This window comes from Boleophthalmus pectinirostris, unplaced genomic scaffold (genome assembly GCF_026225935.1).
Source record: "Boleophthalmus pectinirostris isolate CB_2022bp ecotype Guang Dong unplaced genomic scaffold, ASM2622593v1 HiC_scaffold_10, whole genome shotgun sequence".
Taxonomy (NCBI): domain Eukaryota; kingdom Metazoa; phylum Chordata; class Actinopteri; order Gobiiformes; family Gobiidae; genus Boleophthalmus; species Boleophthalmus pectinirostris.
This window is the reverse complement of record NW_026570971.1, coordinates 1,140,691-1,164,249: the sequence shown is the minus strand read 5'-3', so window position 1 is coordinate 1,164,249 and position 23,559 is coordinate 1,140,691. Positions and strand designations below refer to the sequence as shown.

Genomic DNA, 23,559 nt, shown 5'->3' with positions numbered 1-23,559 from the left:
GTAGTATAAAATTACCTTTTGTAAACATTTTGAATACCTGCAGATCCCAACTTTGTGTAGAAATAACCACATTTTTCCTCAAGTTAAATAAACAAGTTCACCTTTTTATCCTACCACAGGCAGATAACAAACATATTTACACATGCAGAACAAACACTTTATCAATATATAACTTTGTAAATGAATGTTATCAATCTTATTTCAGTTTCATTCTGCAACCAAGTGACAAATGAATGAACAAACGAATGAATGGTTCTAATAAAATAGATTTTTCGATCTACAATTCGGCTTGACTATAAACTTAAAAACGTTCATATTTAATGAGTATAATCGGTGTTTAAATAACTCCCAGCGCGAGTAAACGGAGCTAATATCCACAGGGGTTTTGAATGGGAGCGGAGCGAACAAACAAGACGCTAAGTGCGATTTAACAACACAAATACGAACTAAACATAAAAATAATTCACCGTTTGTTGCTCAACAAACTCACCGATGAAGGAAGAGACAGTTTGGAATCCGAAAAATCCTCCAATTCACATGTTTGTCCCTGACGCAGAGCTGAGCATGAACCACAGTGAGGAGGAGGAGGAGACAGGGAAGTGACCTCCGGGGCTTAAAGGAACATGAGGCACAAGTAGAACATCCAAACAAGTAGAACATCCAAACAAGTAGAACATCCAAACAATCAAACAAACAAGTTGTTCAGTCAAATCGGTCTCTTATTAAGCCCAAAGTCCTTTCTGTGTCCCATTTCTTTGTGCAGCTCTGAAGACAGTGTCATGTTTTTCCTTTGGGAGGAGCTGAGCTCTACCATTGACTCGCCTGTAGAGGGCGACATCCACATTCACAGAACGTTTGTTCCACTGGAGGATTTTTACCTCTGGTGCCTCTTTTTGAAAAACTTGGCCTTTGGGGACTCACAGTACTCAGAGGTTTTGTGGAGCAGGACAGGGACAATAACAGAGTCTTTTTCTGGACTTGTCCTGGTTTTTATGATTTCTCAAAAGAAAAGAGAAAACATGCAGATGTTGTTAAATTTTTTCAATAAATATTTAGTTTGACCCACGACTTAATTCCAGTTTTTAATTTTGGCCTCTGTGAATTTGAGTTTGACCCTCCTGCTCTACAGATTTAGAGCTGGCAGAAGACAGCCGTACCTCAGTTTGTTTTTATTTGAGGGGGAATTGCCAGAGTGAATGTTTCTGGATAATGTGTCCGACAGAGTGAGGCACTTTGAGGTGTTTCTCCTGTCAGGAGTGTGACCATGTGGCCTCAGTATGTAGGAGGTTAAAAGATGTGAAGATGTGGAAGTGACAGATGTGTGAATGAAGAATGTGAGACCGTTGACAAGGAACCTCCGTGCGTACATTGTTCTGGAAACATCATGCTGGATCTAATGAGTGTCCACGGAAAAATCTGGAAGTTAAAGTAAAGTGTTTGAGAGTCGAATCAAGGCTGACTTTAGGCTTTAGACTGAGCACGGTTCGATCCTTGGGCACGGTTCTAAATTCCTAGTGAGTGCACCTTAAGTCCTCCGTCAAAGCAGTGGCCCGCGGCTCTTCGGTGCAGATGTACAGCAGACTGAGGTCCTCTGCTGCTCTCTCGTCTGTGTTGGTTCATCCTCTTGTGAAGCGGCTGTTTAGTTTCTCCAGTGTGGCGCTCACTTCAGTCTTCTCTGCACTGAATGGAGGAGACCACATTGCTTTGTTTGTGGCTCGGTGTTTTGTCCTTTGGTTGGACCAGTTTCAGTTTTAAAGTGTTTGTAGGTTTGAAATAGACCGGGATCTCATGTTGTGTGAAAATCCTCTTTCAGAAACACCAGCCATGTAGGGAATAGTTACTCCCTTTCTCCTGGGTTTTGATTCTCTGTTGTCCTGTTTTTTAGCTCTTTGTTTTATTGAAAGCCCATTTCAGATCTCCACAAACAGAGAGACTTTCTGCACATGTTGTTCTTCTTTCATCCACTTGGGCCCTGTGTCCCAACGCCAGAATAACTCCAAGTTTGTTTTGCAGTGGTGGTGAGAAGCAAAAAGCAGGTACTGGTCCGTGCGTGTGGTGCTTCCTGAAGACCTCAACCTAGAGTCGCCGGTCTTCTTCTATCGTTACTGCACAATCTCAGAGAGCCAATGTGTTCTCCTTGGCGTCTGAGTGGATTTGATGTTAGGATCTACAGAATTAATATGTGCAGAAAATGTTCCAAATCTTGAATTTTGATTTTAGAAAAGTTATTATCCACATAACGATGCCAGTGCGTGGATACGAGGCTCTGTTCAAACACCTCACACCCTGTTCACCTCACACTCCTCACCAGTGGGGGGCGGTAATGCTCCAGTTGTTGTTGGTCAATAAAACTCCACTGTGGTTCATGTTCAGCTCTGCGTCAGGGACAAACCTGTGAATTGGAGCATTTTTCGGATTCCAAACTGTCTCTTCCTCATCGGTGAGTTTGTTGAGCAACAATCGGTGAATTATTTTTATGATTAGTTCGTATTTGTGTTGTTAAATCGCACTTAGCGTCTTGTTTGTTCGCTCCGCTCCCATTCAAAACCCTGTGGATATTAGCTCCGTTTACTCGCGCTGGGACTTTTACAAACACACATTATACTCAGGAAATATGAACGTTTTTAAGTTTAAGTTTACAGTCAAGACCAATTGTAGACAACAATCTAGTTTAGTAGAAGCATTGATTCATTATTTTCCCTTTTTGAATTAATTTGGTCCATTTTGACAACTTTTTGAGCGAACACTAAATAATCTCTCGACTTCCATTTTGTTTTTCCTCATTAAATATGAATAAAATGACGAAGCTCCGACTGTTTTTGATTTGTTGCGCAGCTTTAATTATTCATCTGATCATCTGCTCGAGTATTTTGATCTATTTAAGTCATTTGATTTATTGAGTACAATTGAGTGTTTTTGATAAATGAAAAAGTGCACTTCCTTTTTTGATTCATGAATGAATTATTGATCGGTGACTGTGTTTAATAGTCAGTTGATTGCAGGATGAAACTGAAATAAGATTGGTAACATATTAATTGACAAAGTTATATATTGATAAAGTGTATTTGTTGTGCAGATGTAAATGTGTCTGTTAAACATGATACAGATGCAGATGTTTTGTTTCAAACTTATTCCTTTGACCTTCATAGGTCAGGTTTGTTTTTCTATGGACTGAAACTGAACCTGTGGACTGTGACCCTCACCTCTCCTCATGATGACGAGCTTCCCAGATCTGCCTTTGTGGTAGGATAAAAATACACCTGCACACATTTTTCTGTGAACCTTTGAACTTATTACTGGAACTATTATTCTTTTGGATTCAACCGCTGCTTCAAACAATAATACAAATACTAAATACCGTCTATTACTGTTGTTGTCCTGTTTGTTTAATTATTATTTAATATATATCAATACATTTAGCTTTAAATCTTTAATACAGGTTGTCTGTGTTTTATTCACACCTCAGGCTCCTTTATAGGTTGTATGGAGTATTTTTTTTGTTTCAAATTGTCAGTGATAGATTATAGATGCAGTCGCCTTGTAATTATGATGACCAAAAAAAAGAGAATAAAAATTCATCAACTCTGGACGTGGTGGGGCTAAACATTTGCCAATAGATAACGACACTGCCTCGTTATCTGTGAGCTGACAGGCTGTCAATCAAACTCCCTACGTTTCTAGTGTAACTGACTTGCCTGCGCCGCCGGTACGTGGTTTACGTACGTCTGTCACGCAGTCCACAGACGCAAGACGCACAGACGCTGTTTACTCCACCAACACAACAGTTCTTAGCGGCTTTTTTGACCTATATCTTCCTCGCAGTTCGCACAAAGTTTGTTGCGATGGCGACAAGAATCCAGGAGCCGTTTTTGAGGTCGCTGAAAGAAGAAGACAAGGGGAAAAGCAGCGAAGCCAAACTAAGGTGATTCTTGGAGATTCATTCCAGCGATGGCGCAACTGAAGCAGACGCAGGGACTAAAGACTGAACCACTGGTCCACAAATTACTCCTGGACAGGAAACTTCTGCTTATTATGAAAACGTACTTTATTTCCAAGAGCGAGACAAACGTTTTTCAGGACATGAATGCGATATCCTATGTCTGAAAACATAATTTTCAATGCAAAGAAAGAGTCCGCTTGTTGCTGCGTGTTGTAGCTAGTTCATTCGCACGGAATCTCCGCGCAACCTTCTCTGCACCGCTCCCCTCTCCTCCTCTCTTCTCCCTGCTCCTCACTTCTTCTCCGTGCACGAAATGTCCGCGCACCCCCTCCCCCCGCTCCTCACTTCTCCGCTTTGCCTAACCAACACTGTAGTTAGTTGTTTACAAGTCATGTGCAGCGATGAGGACTTGTTTTCTAGAAACAAACCTGTTTGTGGCGTAAGGAGGAGGAGGGGGGGTGGTTTCACGCAGGAGCAACATTTGAAAAACGACAAACAGTTGCTGGATTTCTCATTCCTTGGAAAATCCTCTATACAACCTTTAAGGACCAGCCTTCTGATGCTGACAATTGTAATTACTCGTTATTTACCGTGGTCGTAGTCAATCTAACCGACTAGTGTTACAAATACATCCTGGCGGTAATGGATCATTTTACACACTTTGCACAAGCACCACAAAGAACAAGTCAACTAAAACAGTGTTGGACAAGTGAATGAGCACTCAACTTTATGTTGATATTCAAAAAACTCATTCATAACTGTGATACTGATGTGCATGTAAACACACTCACTGAAACATTCTTACATATGATTTACTATGTGTGATTTTATGTGTATTTAGTTACAGTTACTTTATTTGAACAGTTAAAAAAGTGATTTTACTTGACACTTTCTTTTCTTTGTTCTAATGCAGAAATACAAGATCCACCAACAGAATGGCCTTCACGTGTGACCAGTGTGGGAAGGTGTGGCCACATGCTTCCGCCCTGATAAGACACTACAGAACTCATACAGGAGAAAGACCATACAGCTGCGAAGAGTGTGGGAAGGGATTTAAACACTATAGTGCTCTGAGTGAACATACAAGAATCCACACAGGAGAAAAATCATACAGATGTGATCTTTGTGAGAAGACATTTTCACGGGCATGGATCCTAAAATTACATGTGAGAATCCACAAAGGAGAGAAACCATTTGAATGTGACCAGTGTGGGAAGAAATTTATACACTCTGGGGCGCTCAATGAACACATGAGAATCCACACAGGGGAAAAACCATACACATGTGATGTTTGTGGGAAGACATTTTCACGGTCAAGCAACCTAGTATCACATGTGACAGTCCACACAGGAGAGAGGCCATACGAGTGTGACCAGTGTGGGAAAGCTTTCAAACATTCATCCAGTCTCAATAAACACATGAGAACTCACTCCTGGTTGATACTATATGAGTGTGACCAGTGTGAAGAGGCTTTTAGAACATCCCAGGAGCTCTCCAGTCACTACCGAACACACACAGGAGATGAACCAGACGACTGTGAAGAAAGAGGGGAAGGATTTCAGGTCTGTGAAGAACCGTCTGAAACATGTCCAAATGTTCCAGACTGAAGAGAAAAGCTGCAGCTCTGACCAGTGTGGGACGACTTTGAGACAAGCTGGTCATCTGAAGGTGCACCCTCTTGAACACACTAAAGGAGAAAGAGCTGCTGAGGCCGGATCAAGTGAGACTAAAGTCAGACTCAAAAAGCTGGAGATCAGGCTTCAGAGACTCCAGACTGTGGAACTGAGCTCTGTGTAGTGTCAACAATTAAAAGCTTAAAAAGAAAATCTTTATTATTTTATTAGATTTTAGCTGAAGTTTGTCCATCTTATTCTTCATTGTATTGTTTCTCACTTTGAGCTTCACTGCACTTCTCTAATCAGAGACAGACCTGAAATTGCAATTTGTCTTTTTATTCTGTTTTGACCCACAACAGATGTTTATTCTTTTCATGGCTGCTGTGCTGAAAAAAGTGAAGTAAAATATTAGAATTAGATAACAAAATCTGGATTAGCATTTTGAGCTTTGCTGATGTAGATAATGTAATAATGCAGGAGACAAAACACAACTTCAGGTCTGTTTTTGAGGAGGGAACAGCATTAGAACAGGACTTAAAGCTCACGGGAGTCTATTTTATATAATATGGGACCTTTTTTAAAGAAATTCATCTATTATTGCATTATAATTGCAAATTAAAAAGAAAATAAACTTGCCTTCTTTTTTGTCATTTAATTTCCTGGTTTTGTTCGTCGGAGTTTGTCGCCATCGTGTGGACAAAAGTGAGAACTGCAGATATCCGCAAAAGCTCTTGTAGTTCTCCATGTGGCCGCTAGAGGGAGTGTTCACTGTTAAACTTATTTATGAATGTTTTTATTCACTGTAAGTAATAATAACAATATATATTTACAATTGAAAAGACCATTTGGAATATAAATTAATTTAACTTTAATGTATTTGTTAAATCAATTACATTTATTTCATACTTTTTCTGTTTGAAGTATTAAAGTACTGCTCAGACCTTGTGCGCCCTCATGTGGACAAAAACTAAAACTACACATATCCCCAAAAACTGGACTTTTATCAAAATATTCCACTGTATTTACAATAATCACGCACTCTTGATACTGGATTTAAAATGATAAATATTTTAACATTCCAAAACAACAGTAATAGAAATCGTTGAATAATTAGAGTATAAATATTTAATCGTTTTATGATTTAAAAAGTGGGGTCAACGAGATGTACAATTTGAAACAGGAAGAAAAAGAAAAAAAAAGAAAGATTTTTTAAAATTTTCTAGAATAAGGTTTGGACATTCATGTTGAAATTATAAATGACATAAAATAGGAAAACATAATAGTGGACATTGTGACAACTGTGGCCAACCAGAAACAGTAGAGCATGTATTTATGGATCGTAACACATATAAAGAGGAAAGAAATATAATGAAGGAAGGAATCAAGGATTTAAAATGAAATTTGACTTAATAGAACTATTACAGCAGCACACAAGAAATAGTAGTTTTAAAGTTTTATTGAAGTTTGTTTGAGATATTAATTTGATTAACAGGATTTGATTCATTATTTTTTCTTTAGTTATTATTTGATCACTGTTTTTATTAGTATTATTATTATTATTTTATGTGTTTATTTAATTTAGTGATTAGTCAGTGGTGTTTCAGTTCACACTCCTCACCAGTGGGGGGCGGTAATGCTCCAGTTGTTGTTGGTCAATAAAACTCCACTGTGGTTCATGTTCAGCTCTGCGTCAGGGACAAACCTGTGAATTGGAGGATTTTTCGGATTCCAAACTGTCTCTTCCTCATCGGTGAGTTTGTTGAGCAACAATCGGTGAGTTATTTTAGTGATTAGTTCGTATTTGTGTTGTTAAATCGCACTTAGCGTCTTGTTTGTTCGCTCCGCTCCCATTCAAAACCCTGTGGATATTAGCTCCGTTTACTCGCGCTGGGACTTTTACAAACACACATTATACTCAGGAAATATGAACGTTTTTAAGTTTACAGTCAAACCCAATTGTAGATAACAATCTACTTTAGTAGAAGCATTCATTCATTATTTTCCCCTTTTGAATTAATTTTGTAGATTTGGGCATTTTTTTGAGTGAACACTAAATAATCTCTCGACTTCCATTTTGTTTTTCCTCATTAAATATGAATAAAATGACGAAGCTCCGACTGTTTTTTTTATTTGTTGCGCAGCTTTAATTATTCATCTGATCATCTGCTCGAGTATTTTGATCTATTTAAGTCATTTGATTTATTGAGTACAATTGAGTATTTTTGATAAATGAAAAAGTGCACTTCCTTTTTGATTCATGAATGAATTATTGATCGGTGACTGTGTTTAATAGTCAGTTGATTGCAGGATGAAACTGAAATAAGATTGGTAACATATTAATTGACAAAGTTATATATTGATAAAGTGTATTTGTTGTGCAGATGTAAATGTGTCTGTTAAACATGATACAGATGCAGATGTTTTGTTTCAAACTTATTCCTTTGACCTTCATAGGTCAGATTTGTTTTTCTATGGACTGAAACTGAACCTGTGGACTGTGACCCCTCACCTCTCCTCATGATGACGAGCTTCCCAGATCTGCCTTTGTGGTAGGATAAAAATACACAATATTTTTACAATACATACTGGCTTATTCAGGATACAGCGTAAACATGCACCATGACGAAACCAGGATATTCAAAAAACTCATTCATAACTGTGATACTGATGTGCATGTAAACACACTCACTGAAACATTTTCACATATGATTTACTATGTGTGATTTTATGTGTATTTAGTTACAGTTACTTTATTTGAACAGTTAAAAAAGTGATTTTACTTGGCACCTTCTTTTCTTTGTTCTAATGCAGAGCTACAAGATCCACCAAAAGAATGGCCTTCACATGTGACCAGTGTGGTAAGGTGTGTCTAAAGGCTTCCAGACTGGAAGTACATTACAGAACTCACACAGGGGAAAGACCATACAGCTGTGACCAGTGTGGGAAGAAATTTATACACTCTGGTGCTCTCATTGAACATATGAGAATCCACACAGGAGAGAAACCATTTGAATGTGAAGAGTGTGGGAAGAAATTTAGAAAGTCTGGTGCACTCAATGAACATAAGAGAATCCACACGGGGGAAAAATCATACAGATGTTTTGTTTGTGAGAAGACTTTTTCACGGGCATGGACCCTAACATCACATATGAGACTTCACACTGGAGAGAAACAGTTTGAATGTGACCAGTGTGGGAAAGAATTTATACAATCTGGTCATCTCCAACGACATATTAGAGTCCACACAGGAGAAAAACGACACAGCTGTGATGTGTGTGGGAAGACATTTTCACAGTCAGGCCACTTAGATGCACATATGAGAGTCCACACAGGAGAGAGACCATACGAGTGTGACCAGTGTGGGAAAGCTTTCTCTCACTTATCCACTCTCAATAAACACAAGAGAACTCACCCCTGGTTGATACTATATGAGTGTGACCAGTGTGAAGAGGCTTTTAGAACATCCCAGGAGCTCTCCAGTCACTACCGAACACACACAGGAGACAAACCAGACGACTGTGGAGAAAGAGGGGAAGGATTTCAGGTCTGTGAGGAACCGTCTGAAACATGTCCAAATGTTCCAGAGTGAAGAGAAAAGCTGCAGCTCTGACCAGTGTGGGACGACTTTGAGACAAGCTGTTCATCTGAAGGTGCACCCTCTTGAACACACTAAAGGAGAAAGAGCTGCTGAGGCCGGATCAAGTGAGTCTAAAGTCAGACTCAAAAAGCTGGAGATCAGGCTTCAGAGACTCCAGACTGTGGAACTGAGCTCTGTGTAGTGTCAACAATTAAAAACTTAAAATGATGTATATAGCTGAAGTTTGTCCATGTTATTCTTCATTTTATTGTTTTTCACTTTGAGTCTTTAGTCCTGCTTCACTGCACTTCCCCAATCAGACACAGACCTGAAATTGCACTTTATCTTTTTATTCTGTTTTGACTCTTCACAACAAAAAGTGAAGTAAAATATTAGAATTAGAATCTGTTTTAGTGTTTTGCAGATGTAAATAATGTAATAATGCAGGAGACAAAACACAAGTCCAGGTCTGTTTTTGAGGAGGGAACAGCATTAGAACAGGACTTAAAGCTCACAGGAGTCTATTTTACATAATATAGGACCTTTTAAACATATAAATCTATTATTGAAATATAATTATTTGTATTTTACTTATAGTGTTCAGCCATTACAGACGAGTGGGAATGTTGTTGTTAATGAACGAATGTGCAATAATCCCCAATTTACCCTCAAAAGATCCGTTTGTGTTCCAAAGCCTGAGGGAGATTGTTTGTAAATAAAAGGGCTTTAGTGAAGATGGAGGAGAGGGACAAAACAATCATCACAAAAACAATGATGTGTCTTATGTTAAAAAAAAAAAAAAAAAACAATACAAAAAATGAACAGATAATCTATGGAGTTTTGCAGAGTATTTTTCGAGAAACTTTGTGGTGACATTTTACTGAAAGTGTCGATTGTCTTTATTGTTTTAATAAAGAAATTGAAAAGAAGATGGATCCTGAGTTTGCTTCTTCTGTCATAGAATAAAATGTAAACATAAATGTAAGGAGAACTACAACTGGAGAAAATAAAAAAGTTGACCTGGCTTTGTCTGGAATGTTCCACAGTATGGCATTAAACCTTTTTATATTCATGGACACCAAACCAGACCAAGTTACAGGTCAGAACTGTGGAGAGGCGACCCCTCTCACACTCAGAATGCCTTTTTTATTTTTATATGTATATTTTTTTAATTGTGAAACATTCCAGACAGAGCAATGACATGTCTAAATAAAAACCACAAAAACACTTGTAATTCTAAACTTTGACCACCAGAGAAAGTGTTAAACGTAATAGTTCAATCGTTATTTTTCTGTCCGTTATTTAAACTAAAATATCTGTTCAGTTTGGGTTTAACAGAGTTTATAATTATCTAGTTAAATCCATCACCAGACGGAGCTCTGGAGTCTTAGCTTCTATTGCCATTAAAATATTTCTAAATTGTATTTATTATAAATATTTATATTTAATTGAAAACTTTTAGTCTTTAGTTACAGTTATTCAACTGTAAAAAATGAATAAGCAGGTTAAAAAGCAGGTTTACTTTATTTTTATTATTAATAATTTCCTGGTTTTGTTCGTCGGAGTTTGTCGCCATCGTGTGGACAAAAGTGAGAACTGCAGATATCCGCAAAAGCACTTGTAGTTCTCCATGTGGCCGCTAGAGGGAGTGTTCACTGTTAAATTATTTATTTATGAATGTTCTTATTCACTGTAAGTAAGGATGAGAATATATTATTACAATTGAAAAGACCATTTGGAATATAAATGAATTTAACTTCAATGCATTTGTTAAATCGATTACATTTATTGTATACATTTTTTTGTTCTTTTGCTCAGGAGTGACTTTTATCAAAATATTCCACGGTATTTAAAATAATCACACACTCTTGATGCTGAATTTAAAATTATAAATATATTAATTTACAATTATATTGTAATAAAAAGCACACATAAAAAAGAGGAAAAATGGCAAAAGAGATGTACAGTGGGAAACAGGAATAAAAAAAAAAAATTCTAGTTTAAGGTTTGGACATTCATGTTGAAATTATAAATGACATAAAATAGGAAAACATAATAGTGGACACTGTGACAACTGTGGCCAACCAGAAACAGTAGAGCATGTATTTATGGATCGTAACACATATAAAGAGGAAAGAAATATAATGAAGGAAGGAATCAAGGATTTAAAATGAAATTTGACTTAATAGAACTATTACAGCAGCACACAAGAAATAATCACGGCTGTTATTAGTATTATTATTATTATTTTATGTGTTTATTTTTAATTTAGTGATTAGTCAGTGGTGTTTCAGTTCACACTCCTCACCAGTGGGGGGCGGTAATGCTCCAGTTAGTTGTTGGTCAATAAAACTCCACTGTGGTTCATGTTCAGCTCTGCGTCAGGGACAAACCTGTGAATTGGAGGATTTTTCGGATTCCAAACTGTCTCTTCCTCATCGGTGAGTTGTTGAGCAACAATCGGTGAATTATTTTTGTGTTTAGTTCGTATTTGTGTTGTTAAATCGCACTTAGCGTCTTGTTTGTTCGCTCCGCTCCCATTCAAAACCCTGTGGATATTAGCTCCGTTTACTCGCGCTGGGACTTTTACAAACACACATTATACTCAGGAAATATGAACGTTTTTAAGTTTACAGTCAAACATCACATTGTAGATAACAATCTAGTTTAACAGAAGCATTCATTCATTATTTTCCTCTTTTGAAATGATTTTGTCCATTTTTACATCTTTCTGAGCGAACGCGAACATTTTGTTTTTCCTCATTAAATATGAATAAAATGACGAAGCTCCGACTGTTTTTTTTATTTGTAGCGCAGCTTTAATTATTCATCTGATCATCTGCTCGAGTATTTTGATCTATTTAAGTCATTTGATTTATTTAGTACAATTGAGTGTTTTTGATAAATGAAAAAGTGCACTTCCTTTTTTGATTCATGAATGAATTATTGATCGGTGACTGTGTTTAATAGTCAGTTGATTGCAGGATGAAACTGAAATAAGATTGGTAACATATTAATTGACAAAGTTATATATTGATAAAGTGTATTTGTTGTGCAGATGTAAATGTGTCTGTTAAACATGATGCAGATGTTTGTTTCAAACTTATTCCTTTGACCTTCATAGGTCAGGTTTGTTTTTCTATGGACTGAAACTGAACCTGTGGACTGTGACCCTCACCTCTCCTCATGATGACGAGCTTCCCAGATCTGCCTTTGTGGTAGGATAAAAATACACAATATTTTTACAATACATACTGGCTTATTCAGGATACAGCGTAAACATGCACCATGACGAAACCAGGATATTCAAAAAACTCATTCATAACTGTGATACTGATGTGCATGTAAACACACTCACTGAAACATTCTTACATATGATTTACTATGTGTATTTAGTTACAGTTACTTTATTTGAACAGTTAAAAATGTGATTTACTTGACACTTTCTTTTCTTTGTTCTAATGCAGAGCTACAAGATCCACCAAAAGAATGGCCTTCACATGTGACCAGTGTGGGAAGGTGTGGCCAAATGCTACCAGACTGAAAAGACACTACAGAAGTCACACAGGAGAAAGACCATACAGCTGTGACCAGTGTGGGAAGAAATTTATACACTCTGGTGCTCTCAGTGAACATGTGAGAATCCACACAGGAGAGAAACCATTCAAATGTGACCAGTGTGGGAAGAAATTTAGAAAGTCTGGTGCGCTCAATGAACATAAGAGAATCCACACAGGGGAAAAATCATACAGATGTGATCTTTGTGAGAAGACATTTTCACGGTCATGGATCCTTAAATTACATGTGAGAATCCACAAAGGAGAGAAACAATTTGAATGTGACCAGTGTGGGAAGAAATTTGTACACTCTGGTGCGCTCAATGAACACATGAGAATCCACACAGGGGAAAAACCATACAGATGTGACGTTTGTGAGAACACTTTTCACGGTCAAGCAACCTAGTTTCACACATGAGAGTTCACACAGGAGAGCGGCCATATGAGTGTGACCAGTGTGGGAAAACTTTTAAACACTCACCCAGTCTCAATAAACACTTGAGAACTCACTCCTGGTTGATCCTATATGAGTGTGACCAGTGTGAAGAGGCTTTTAGAACATCCCAGGAGCTCTCCAGTCACTACAGAACACACACAGGAGACAAACTAGACGAGTGTGAAGAAAGAGGGGAAGGATTTCAGGTCTGTGAAGGAACCGTCTGAAACATGTCCAAATGTTCCAGAGTGAAGAGAAAAGCTGCAGCTCTGACCAGTGTGGGACGACTTTGAGACAAGCTGGTCATCTGAAGGTGCACCCTCTTGAACACACTAAAGGAGAAAGAGCTGCTGAGGCCGGATCAAGTGAGACTAAAGTCAGACTCAAAAAGCTGGAGATCAGGCTTCAGAGACTCCAGACTGTGGAACTGAGCTCTTTATTTATCATTTTATTAGATTTTAACTGAAATTTGTCCATCTTATTCTTCGTTGTATTGTTTTTCACTTTGGACTTTTAGTCAACAGATATTTATTCTTTTCATGGCTGCTGTGATGAAAAAAGTGAAGTAAAATATTAGAATTAGAATCTGTTTTAGTGTTTTGCAGATGTAGATAATGTAATAATGCAGGAGACAAAACACAAGTCCAGGTCTGTTTTTGAGGAGGGAGCAGCATTAGAACAGGACTTAAAGCTCACAGGAGTCGATTTTACATAATATAGGACCTTTTAAACATATAAATCTATTATTGAATTATAATTATTTGTATTTTACTTGTAGTGTTCAGCCATTACAGACGAGTGGGAATGTTGTTAATGAACGAATGTGCAATAATCACCAATTTACCCCAAAAGATTCATTTGTGTTCCAAAGAGGGAGATTTTGTGCCGTTGTGGAAATAAATAAAAGAGTTTTAGTGGAGACTGCGGAGAGGGACGGAGCCGCTCGCTCTCCTCCACCGACAAAGGTGCTGTTTGCTCAAAGTTCTATCGACACAAAACAATGACGTGTCTTATGTAAAAAAAAATAATAAAATTTTAAATGAACAGATAATCTATGGAGTTTTGCAGAGTATTTTTCGAGAAATTTTGTGGTGACATTTTACTGAAAGTGTAGATTGTTTTAATAAAGAAATTGAAAAGAAGATGGATCCTGAGTTTGCTTCTTCTGTCATAGAATAAAATGTAAACATAAACGTAAGAAGAACTACAACTGGAGAAAATGACAAGTTGACCTGGCTTTGTCTGGAATGTTCCACAGTATGGCATTAAACCTTTTTATATTCATTGGACAGACCAAACCAGACCAAGTTACAGGTCAGAACTGTGGAGAGGCGACCCCGTTCACACTCAGAATGCCATATATATATAATATATAAATATAAATTGTATATATAATGAAGGAAGGCATCAAGGATTTAAAATGAAATCTGATTTAATAGAACTATTACAGCAGCACACAAGAAATAATCACATTTTTATTAGTATTATTATAATTATTTTATGTGTTTATTTAATTAAGTGATTAGTCAGTGGTGTTTCAGTTCACACTCCTCACCAGTGGGGGGCGGTAATGCTCCAGTTGTTGTTGGTCAATAAAACTCCACTGTGGTTCATGTTCAGCTCTGCGTCAGGGACAAACCTGTGAATTGGAGCATTTTTCGGATTCCAAACTGTCTCTTCCTCATCGGTGAGTTTGTTGAGCAACAATCGGTGAATTAATTTTTATGATTAGTTCGTATTTGTGTTGTTAAATCGCACTTAGCGTCTTGTTTGTTCGCTCCGCTCCCATTCAAAACCCTGTGGATATTAGCTCCGTTTACTCGCGCTGGGACTTTTACAAACACACATTATACTCATTAAATATTGAACGTTTTTAAGTTTAAGTTTACAGTCGAGACCAATTGTAGATAACAATCTAGTTTAGTAGAAGCATTGATTCATTATTTTCCTCTTTTGAACTGATTTTGTCCATTTTGACAACTGGTGGAGAGTCTCTGCCTCAGGTGGAGGAGTTCAAATATCTCAGGGTCTTATTCTCGAGTGAGGGGAGAACGGAGCGTGAGATTGACAGGTGGACAGGTGCAGCGTGACGAGCTTCCCAGATCTGCCTTTGTGGTAGGATAAAAATACATCTGCACACATTTTTCTGTGAACCTTTGAACTTATTACTGGAACTATTATTCTTTTGGATTCAACCGCTGCTTCAAACAATAATACAAATACTAAATACCGTCTATTACTGTTGTTGTCCTGTTTGTTTAATTATTATTTAATATATATCAATACATTTAGCTTTAAATCTTTAATACAGGTTGTCTGTGTTTTATTCACACCTCAGGCTCCTTTAAGGACCAGCCTTCTGATGCTGACAATTGTAATTACTCGTTATTTACCGTGGTCGTAGTCAATCTAACCGACTAGTGTTACAAATACATCCTGGTGGTAATGGATCATTTTACACACTTTGCACAAGCGCCACAAAGAACAAGTCAACTAAAACAGTGTTGGACAAGTGCATGAGCACTCAACTTTATGTTGCAGTATTCAGGTACACACCACAGTATCCCAGTTACTATCGGAATATCCCAGGTACAATATCCCAGTTTCTCGTAACCGGGATACTGGTTTATTCAGGATACAGCGTAAACATGCACCATGATGAAACCAGGATATTCAAAAAACCTGATCATAACTGTGATACTGATGTGCATGTAAACACACTCACTGAAACATTCTTACATATGATTTACTATGTGTGATTTTATGTGTTTTTAGTTACAGTTACTTTATTTGAACAGTTAAAAAAGTGATTTTACTTGACACTTTCTTTCCTTTGTTTTAATGCAGAGCTACAAGATCCACCAACAGAATGGAGTTCACATGTGACCAGTGTGGAAAGGTGTGGCCAAAGGCTTCCATACTGAAAGTACATTACAGAACTCACACAGGGGAAAAACCGTACAGCTGTGACCAGTGTGGGAAGAAATTTATACACTCTGGTGCTCTAAGTGAACATATGAGAGTCCACACAGGAGAGAAACCATTTGAATGTGAAGAGTGTGGGAAGAAATTTAGAAAGTCTGGTGCGCTCAGTGAACATAAGAGAATCCACACGGGGGAAAAATCATACAGATGTTTTGTTTGTGAGAAGACATTTTCACGGTCATGGACCCTAACATCACATATGAGAGTTCACACTGGAGAGAAACAATTTGAATGTGACCAGTGTGGGAAGGAATTTATACAATCTGGTCATCTCCAACGACATATGAGAACCCACACAGGGGAAAAACCATACAGCTGTGATGTTTGTGAGAAGACATTTGCACAGACAATCACCTTAGTATCACATATGAGAGTCCACACTGGAGAAAGGCCATACGAGTGTGACCAGTGTGGGAAAACTTTTTCTCAATCATCCACTCTCAATAAACACAAGAGAACTCACCCCTGGTTGATACTATATGAGTGTGACCAGTGTGAAGAGGCTTTTAGAACATCCCAGGAGCTCTCCAGTCACTACAGAACACACACAGGAGACAAACTAGACGAGTGTGAAGAAAGAGGGGAAGGATTTCAGGTCTGTGAGGAACCGTCTGAAACATGTCCAAATGTTCCAGACTGAAGAGAAAAGCGGCAGCTCTGACCAGTGTGGGACGACTCTGAGACAAGCTGGTCATCTGAAGGTGCACCCTCTTGAACACACTAAAGGAGAAAGAGCTGCTGAGTCCGGATCAAGTGAGACTAAAGTCAGACTCAAAAAGCTGGAGATCAGGCTTCAGAGACTCCAGACTGTGGAACTGAGCTCTGTGTAGTGTCAACAATTAAAAACTTTAAATTGTATATAAAGATTTTCTTTTTTTAGCTAAAGTTTGTCCATGTTATTCTTCATTGTATTGTTTTTCACTGCACTTCCCTAATCAGACACAGACCTGAAATTGCACTTTACTTTTATACTTTTGACTCTTGTTAGTAACCCACAACAAAAAGTGAAGTAAAATATTAGAATTAGAATCAGTTTTAGTGTTTTGAATTTTGCTGATGTAGATAATGTAATAATGCAGGAGACAAAACACAAGTCCAGCTCTGTTTTTGAGGAGGGAACAGCATTAGAACACGACTTAAAGCTCACAGGAGTCGATTTTACATAATATAAGACCTTTTTTAAACATACTAATCTATTTCTGCAGTATAATTATTACAAACCTGTTGAATAATTTGAGTGGGAATGTTGTTGTTAATAAATGAATGTGCAATAATCTCCAATTTACCCCAGAAGATCCATTTGTGTTCCAAAGCCTGAGGGAGACAAAGGTGCTGTTTGCTCAAAGTTATATTGTCACAAAACAATGACTTGTCTTACGTAAAAAAACAAACAAAAATTAAACAGAGAATATGTTGAGTTTTGTAGAGTATTTTTTGAGAAACTTTGTGGTGACATTTTAAAAGTGTAGATTGTCTTTATTGTTTTAATAAAGAAATTGAAAAGAAGATGATCCTGAGTTTGCTTCTTCTGTCATAGAATAAAAGGGTTTGTCGGACTTCAAGATAACCAGGGTCTTACAAAGGTCTTAAATTTCATGTTCCTAAATTAAGGCCTTAAAAAGTCTTAAATTATGTTGTCCAAGTATTATTTTGTTCACAAAGGTCTGAAATTTCATTTGCCTATTTTTTTGTTTACTCAACCAGGCTGCAGTGCGATGTTAAACGGAGGGAAAAAAAAAAAACACGTGAAATAACGTAACGTGAATGAACGTCTAATTTGGAGTTTGCACAAACAATACTTAGATTTTTGGCACCGGCGGCAACGAGTAAACAATCAGTTCTGTCTACACTGCCCAAGACGCAAAACTCTGGTCAGATCTGCTCACGTCACATACGTGTTTCCGTCACATACGTGTTTCCGTCACATACGTGTTTACGTCACATACGTGTTTACGTCACATACGTGTTTACGTCACATACGTGTTTACGTCACATACATCACCACCGAGCCGCCTCAAATGCACCCAATCTAATTCCACACATTTTTGCATCATCATATGCAGCAAATTTTCTCCCGAAAACACTCGTCTAAACGCGGAATAAAAAGTGAAGACGCTACGCCAATTTTGTGTCTTCTGTTCAGACCGTCGTTGTGTAAACGTAGCCCTAGATTCTAGATTCAGTACCGGTAGTTGGTCGGTCATTATTAGAATTAGACATGATGTTTTTCACCTGTGTAATGGGTGCGACATTGGTCTTAATTTTCATTGAAGTGGTCTTAAAAAAGTCTTAAATTTGGGGTAGTCAAACCCGGGGACACGCTGACCTGAGTCCTGATGAAGGCTCAGACGCAGTTCCATTTAAAAGCTGCATTGTGTCACTTTTCTGGTGGAGGGTCCGTCAAACGCTTTTCTCCATGTTATTGCTTTGTCTGGAATGTTCCACAGTATGACATTACACCTTTCTATCTTCATGGAAACCAAACCAAGTTACAGGTCAAATCTCTGAAGAGGCGACGCCGCTCACAGTCTGAATGTCTGCATTTTTTTTAAGGTATTTTTGAGACATAAAACAACCTGTAATTGAATAAATGTTAAGTAGAGCTGTTTAATGTCACACTGTGGAACATTCCAGACAGACCAGTGACAGAAACAAGCAGGTGACGGACCTCCAGCCAAAAGTTCCCCAGTGCACTTTTAAAGATAGAGTAGAAATTAGCATTAAAAGTAAAGAAAAAAGTACATGTACTCAGAGTAGTTTAATAACATCGTACATTTATTATCTGCTTTATCATTCTACTTAAAGCTGCACTGCGCTACTTTTCTGGTGGACGGTCCGCAGCTGCTCTCCATGAAGATGTTACTGCTTTGTCTGGAATGTTCCGTAGTGTGACATTAAACATTTCCCCTGTAGTTCCCATTTATTCATCACAGGTGTTTCTGTTGCTCACGTGACCAAACGCACACGAGGGTCTGTAAAATCAACGTGCACTATAATTATTAAAAACCTGTTGAATAATTTTTTAAAAAGTGTTTATTTGCGTGTGTATTTCCGGTCCTGTTCCAGATGTAAAAATCCTCCAGTGGAACAAACGTTCTGTGAATGTGGATGTCGCCCTCTACAGGCGAGTCAATGGTAGAGCTCAGCTCCTCCTCCCAAAGGAAAAACATGACACTGTCTTCAGAGCTGCACAAAGAAATGGGACACAGAAAGGACTTTGGGCTTAATAAGAGACCGATTTGACTGAACAACTTGTTTGGATGTTCTGCTTGTTTGGATGTTCTACTTGTTTGGATGTTCTACTTGTTTGGATGTTCTACTTGTTTGGATGTTCTACTTGTGCCTCATGTTCCTTTAAGCCCCGGAGGTCACTTCCCTGTCTCCTCCTCCTCCTCACTGTGGTTCATGTTCAGCTCTGCGTCAGGGACAAATGTGTCAACTGGAGCATTTTTCGGATTCCAAACTGTCTCTTCTTCATCGGTGAGTTGTTGAGCAACAATCGGTGAATTATTTTTATGATTAGTTCGTATTTGTGTTGTTAAATCGCACTTAGCGTCTTGTTTGTTCGCTCCGCTCCCATTCAAAACCCTGTGGATATTAGCTCCGTTTACTCGCGCTGGGACTTTTACAAACACACATTATACTCATTAAATATTAAATGTTTTTAAGTTTACAGCCAAGCCGAATTTATATATTGATAAAATGTTTGTTGTTCATGTGTAAATCTGTCTGTTATCTGTCTTTGGTTGGATAAAAAGGTGAACTTGTTTATTTAACTTGAGGAAAAATTTGGTTATTTCTATAAAGTCCAGGTGTTCAAAATGTTTAGAAAAGGTAATTTTATACTAATGATATAATAGGTAACCATTGTACTCAAGGGACTTTTTTTCTTTTTTTTTTTTTTTTTTTTGGATAAGAATAGGGGAAAAAGCTACTTTTTTCATTAAGCAGAGGAGGGTGTGGTACCCTGAAAATACTGATTATAAAAAGGCACCTCCAATAACACTTTTAATGTTGTAATGTTTTGATTATATTTTGATTCATTTCTGTGGCTCTTTTACTCATATAGAATTATTCAGGTTCAGCTGCAAAACCACATGTGTTAATCATAAACGTTTATTATTGCAGCGTGAAACTTCCTACATAAAAACACTCAACACTTTGGCTCCAGCAGGTTTAAATGAAGAGTTTGATATAAAACTCTTTCTGTAGATGTATATTTCTTGATGTTTTTGATACTTTTGGCATGTGTGTGTATGTTCTTGTCATTGGAATCTCTTCAAGCTCATGATGTTTCCTTGTGATTTATGATCTCTACTGAATAAGTGTAAGATGGTGTATTTTTGTACATATTATAGTTTGTATATAAAATATGTAAAGTTTTTTACTCCTGTTTGACTTGTTGTAGATGTTTGTGCCCATTTGTGTTTGTATTCCCCCTACACCTGTTCTACACCTGCACTCTGATGAAGGACTCTAGTCCGAAACATTGTGCCAATAAATTTCACATTGAGAGGTTTAAAACAGTGTGCAGATTTTTAATTATTCCTGTAAATGTGTATAAATCATTTTCGTTTTAGTTTATTAATGTGAAGTTTACTGTTGTGTACGACTATAATCTGTCATTTCAAGTTCTGCTGATACAAGAGACTGATTAGAGCAGCACATGAAAATACGTTTGTGTTTGGTCAAGTTCAGGGTTATTTATATGAACTTGTTTTTCTTTGTACAAAACCTGTAACAGAAAATATTGTAAATAAGTGTGTAATGACTAAAGTATTAGTGCAGAGTCATAGAGCAGAAGCAGCACAGTTCAGTGTAAACTGTTGTTAACGGTCAGACCCCATGACTCAGCAGAGCTTTTTCTGTCTTTACACAATTAAAGTTGTTCTGTTTCTCCAAAGCCCTGGATTCTGTCTTCACGTGTGTCACATTTATCAGATCTGCTCAACATGTGGATTAGAATCAGAGCAACAAAGTTGTTCAATGTCTCTGTTTATGTTTCCTTAATTTTATCTTTTTTTTTTTTTGCTACAGACAGAAAATGTGTGACTTTAAAATAAAATACAAACTTTGTTGATTCATTCAGTCAAATGGAATTTGCTTGTAAAACACTGAAACATTCTCACATCTGATTTACTGTGTGTGATTTTATGTGTATTTAGTGAGAGTTATTTTATTTGAACAGTTTAAAAAAGTGATTTTACTTGACACTTTCTTTCCTTTGTTCTAATGCAGAGCTACAAGATCCACCAACAGAATGACCTTCACATGTGACCACTGTGGGAAGGTGTGGCCAGATGCTTACGCACTGAAAAGACACTACAGAATCCACACAGGAGAAAGACCGTACAGCTGTGATGTTGTGAGAAGAAATTTTCGCTGTCAAACCACCTGGTATCACATATGAGAATCCACACTGGAGAGAGGCCACATGAGTGTGACCAGTGTGGCAAGAAATTTACAGAGTCTGGTGCCCTCCATAAGCATATGAGAATCCACACAGGAGAAAGACCATACAGCTGTGACCAGTGTGGGAAGACATTTAGAGACTCCAGTGCCCTCCATCATCATATGAGAATCCACACAGGGGAAAAACCATTTGAATGTGAACAGTGTGGGAAGAAATTTAGAAAGTCTGATCATCTCCATCATCATATGAAAATCCACACAGGGGAAAAACCATTTGAATGTGACCAGTGTGGGAAGAAATTTAGAAAGTCTGATCATCTCCATCAACATATGAGACTCCACACAGGGGACAAACCACACAGCTGTGATGTTTGTGAGAAGACATTTACAATGTCGAGCCACCTGGTATCACATATGAGAGTCCACACTGGAGAGAGGCCACATGAGTGTGACCAGTGTGGGATGGATTTTAGAGACTCCAGTGCCCTCCATCAACATATGAGAATCCACACAGGAGAGAAACCATTTGAATGTGACCAGTGTGGGAAGGGATTTAGAGTGTCTGGTCATCTCCATCAACACATGAGAATCCACACAGGGGAAAAACCATACAGCTGTGAGGTTTGTGAAAAGACATTTGCACAGACAAGCACCCTAGTATCACATATGAGAATCCACACAAGAGAGAGGCCATACGAGTGTGACCAGTGTGGGAAAACTTTCTCTCAGTCATCCAGTCTCAATAAACACAAGAGAACTCACTCCTGGTTGATCCTATATGAGTGTGACCAGTGTGAAGAGGCTTTTAGAACATCCCAGGAGCTCTCCAGTCACTACAGAACACACACAGGAGACAAACCAGACGACTGTGAAGAAAGAGGGGAAGGATTTCAGGTCTGTGAGGAACTGTCCAAAACATGTCCAAATGTTCCAGACTGAAGAGAAAAGCGGCAGCTCTGACCAGTGTGGGACGAGTTTGAGACAAGCTGCTCATCTGAAGGTGCACCCTCTTGAACACACTAAAGGAGAAAGAGCTGCTGAGGCTGGTGTTCTGTCGAAATGGGCTCCTCCGTCTAAATAAATAGACAGTGACATTTATTGATGATCATGCTACCCCATCGAAATAAACTCCCTTACATTTTTCTGTTTACTGTTGTATAGATTCAATAAAGCCTAACTCTGACTTGCCCAGTTTGACACATGTTTCTTTGGATTAGAGACGCAGGTTTGATGTTGTTTGCACACGGTGATCAGACTTTATACCTTATGTCAAATCTAAACTCATATGTATGAATCTGCGTAGTTCATGTGGACACTCGTATTCTGCTCAAACAGGCTCAGACTAAAGGCAGCACATGTTCACGGGACAATTTATCCAACAAATAATGTACAATTAACTCACTGTACAATCAACTAATTTTGATGAATTTGAATAATGCTCCCACTGCACATCAACATTATTTAATTGATATGAATATTGGCAGAGGTTACAAATTCTAGACTATATCTTCTCCCGAATACTGCACCACTAGAGGGCGAACTCCTCACCTCTGTGACACTGGGGACAATGAAGATGGGACAGTTCCTGCAATTCAGTTTTATTTATACAGCACCAATAACAATGGACTTGTCTCTTATTCCTGATGGACGAGGACAGAAAAAGGGACGACAGAAGAAGCATAATGAACATTTATTACAATAATATATACACATTTATTCAACTGTGCCTCAGGAGCTGCTCTCTCCTCAGTCTCCACTAAAGCTCTTTTTTTTTTATTTACACAGTGGCAGGTAAAGGTAAACTGGGGATTATTGCACATTCATTCATTAACAACAACATTCCCACTCATCTGTAATGGCTGAACACGACAAGCTTATGTTCTGTACCAGGTTTGTAATAATTATAATTCAATAATAGATTAATATGTTTAAAAGGTTCTATATTATGTAAAATCGACTCCTGTGAGCTTTAAGTCCTGTTCTAATGCTGCTCCCTCCTCAAAAACAGACCTGGACTTGTGTTTTTTCTCCTGCAT

General features: G+C 37.9%; 2 protein-coding genes and 1 pseudogene across 2 annotated transcripts in view; all 3 read left to right on the top strand.

Annotated features, from left to right (window-relative positions):
* Positions 1 to 6,206, top strand: part of LOC129410510 (zinc finger protein 271-like) — a 688,773-nt gene extending 682,567 nt beyond the window's left edge. Inside the window, exon 4 of the mRNA XM_055158832.1 lies at positions 4,942 to 6,206. Within this exon, the coding sequence (XP_055014807.1) occupies positions 4,942 to 5,547 (606 nt within the window). The 3' untranslated portion in view covers positions 5,548 to 6,206. The remainder of the gene's footprint in view (positions 1 to 4,941) is intronic.
* LOC110174620 (zinc finger protein 91-like) lies at positions 2,317 to 17,528 on the top strand. The gene is given in 8 exon segments (XM_055160594.1): positions 2,317 to 2,440; positions 3,150 to 3,243; positions 8,368 to 9,141; positions 12,601 to 13,076; positions 13,079 to 13,332; positions 13,374 to 13,491; positions 14,696 to 14,813; positions 15,974 to 17,528. Coding segments are annotated over 6 exon segments (2,496 nt in total). The 5' UTR covers positions 2,317 to 2,440; positions 3,150 to 3,243; positions 8,368 to 8,389; the 3' UTR covers positions 16,752 to 17,528.
* LOC129410527 (zinc finger protein 239-like) lies at positions 11,486 to 22,714 on the top strand (annotated as a pseudogene).
* Positions 22,715 to 23,559: the final 845 nt, after the last annotated feature.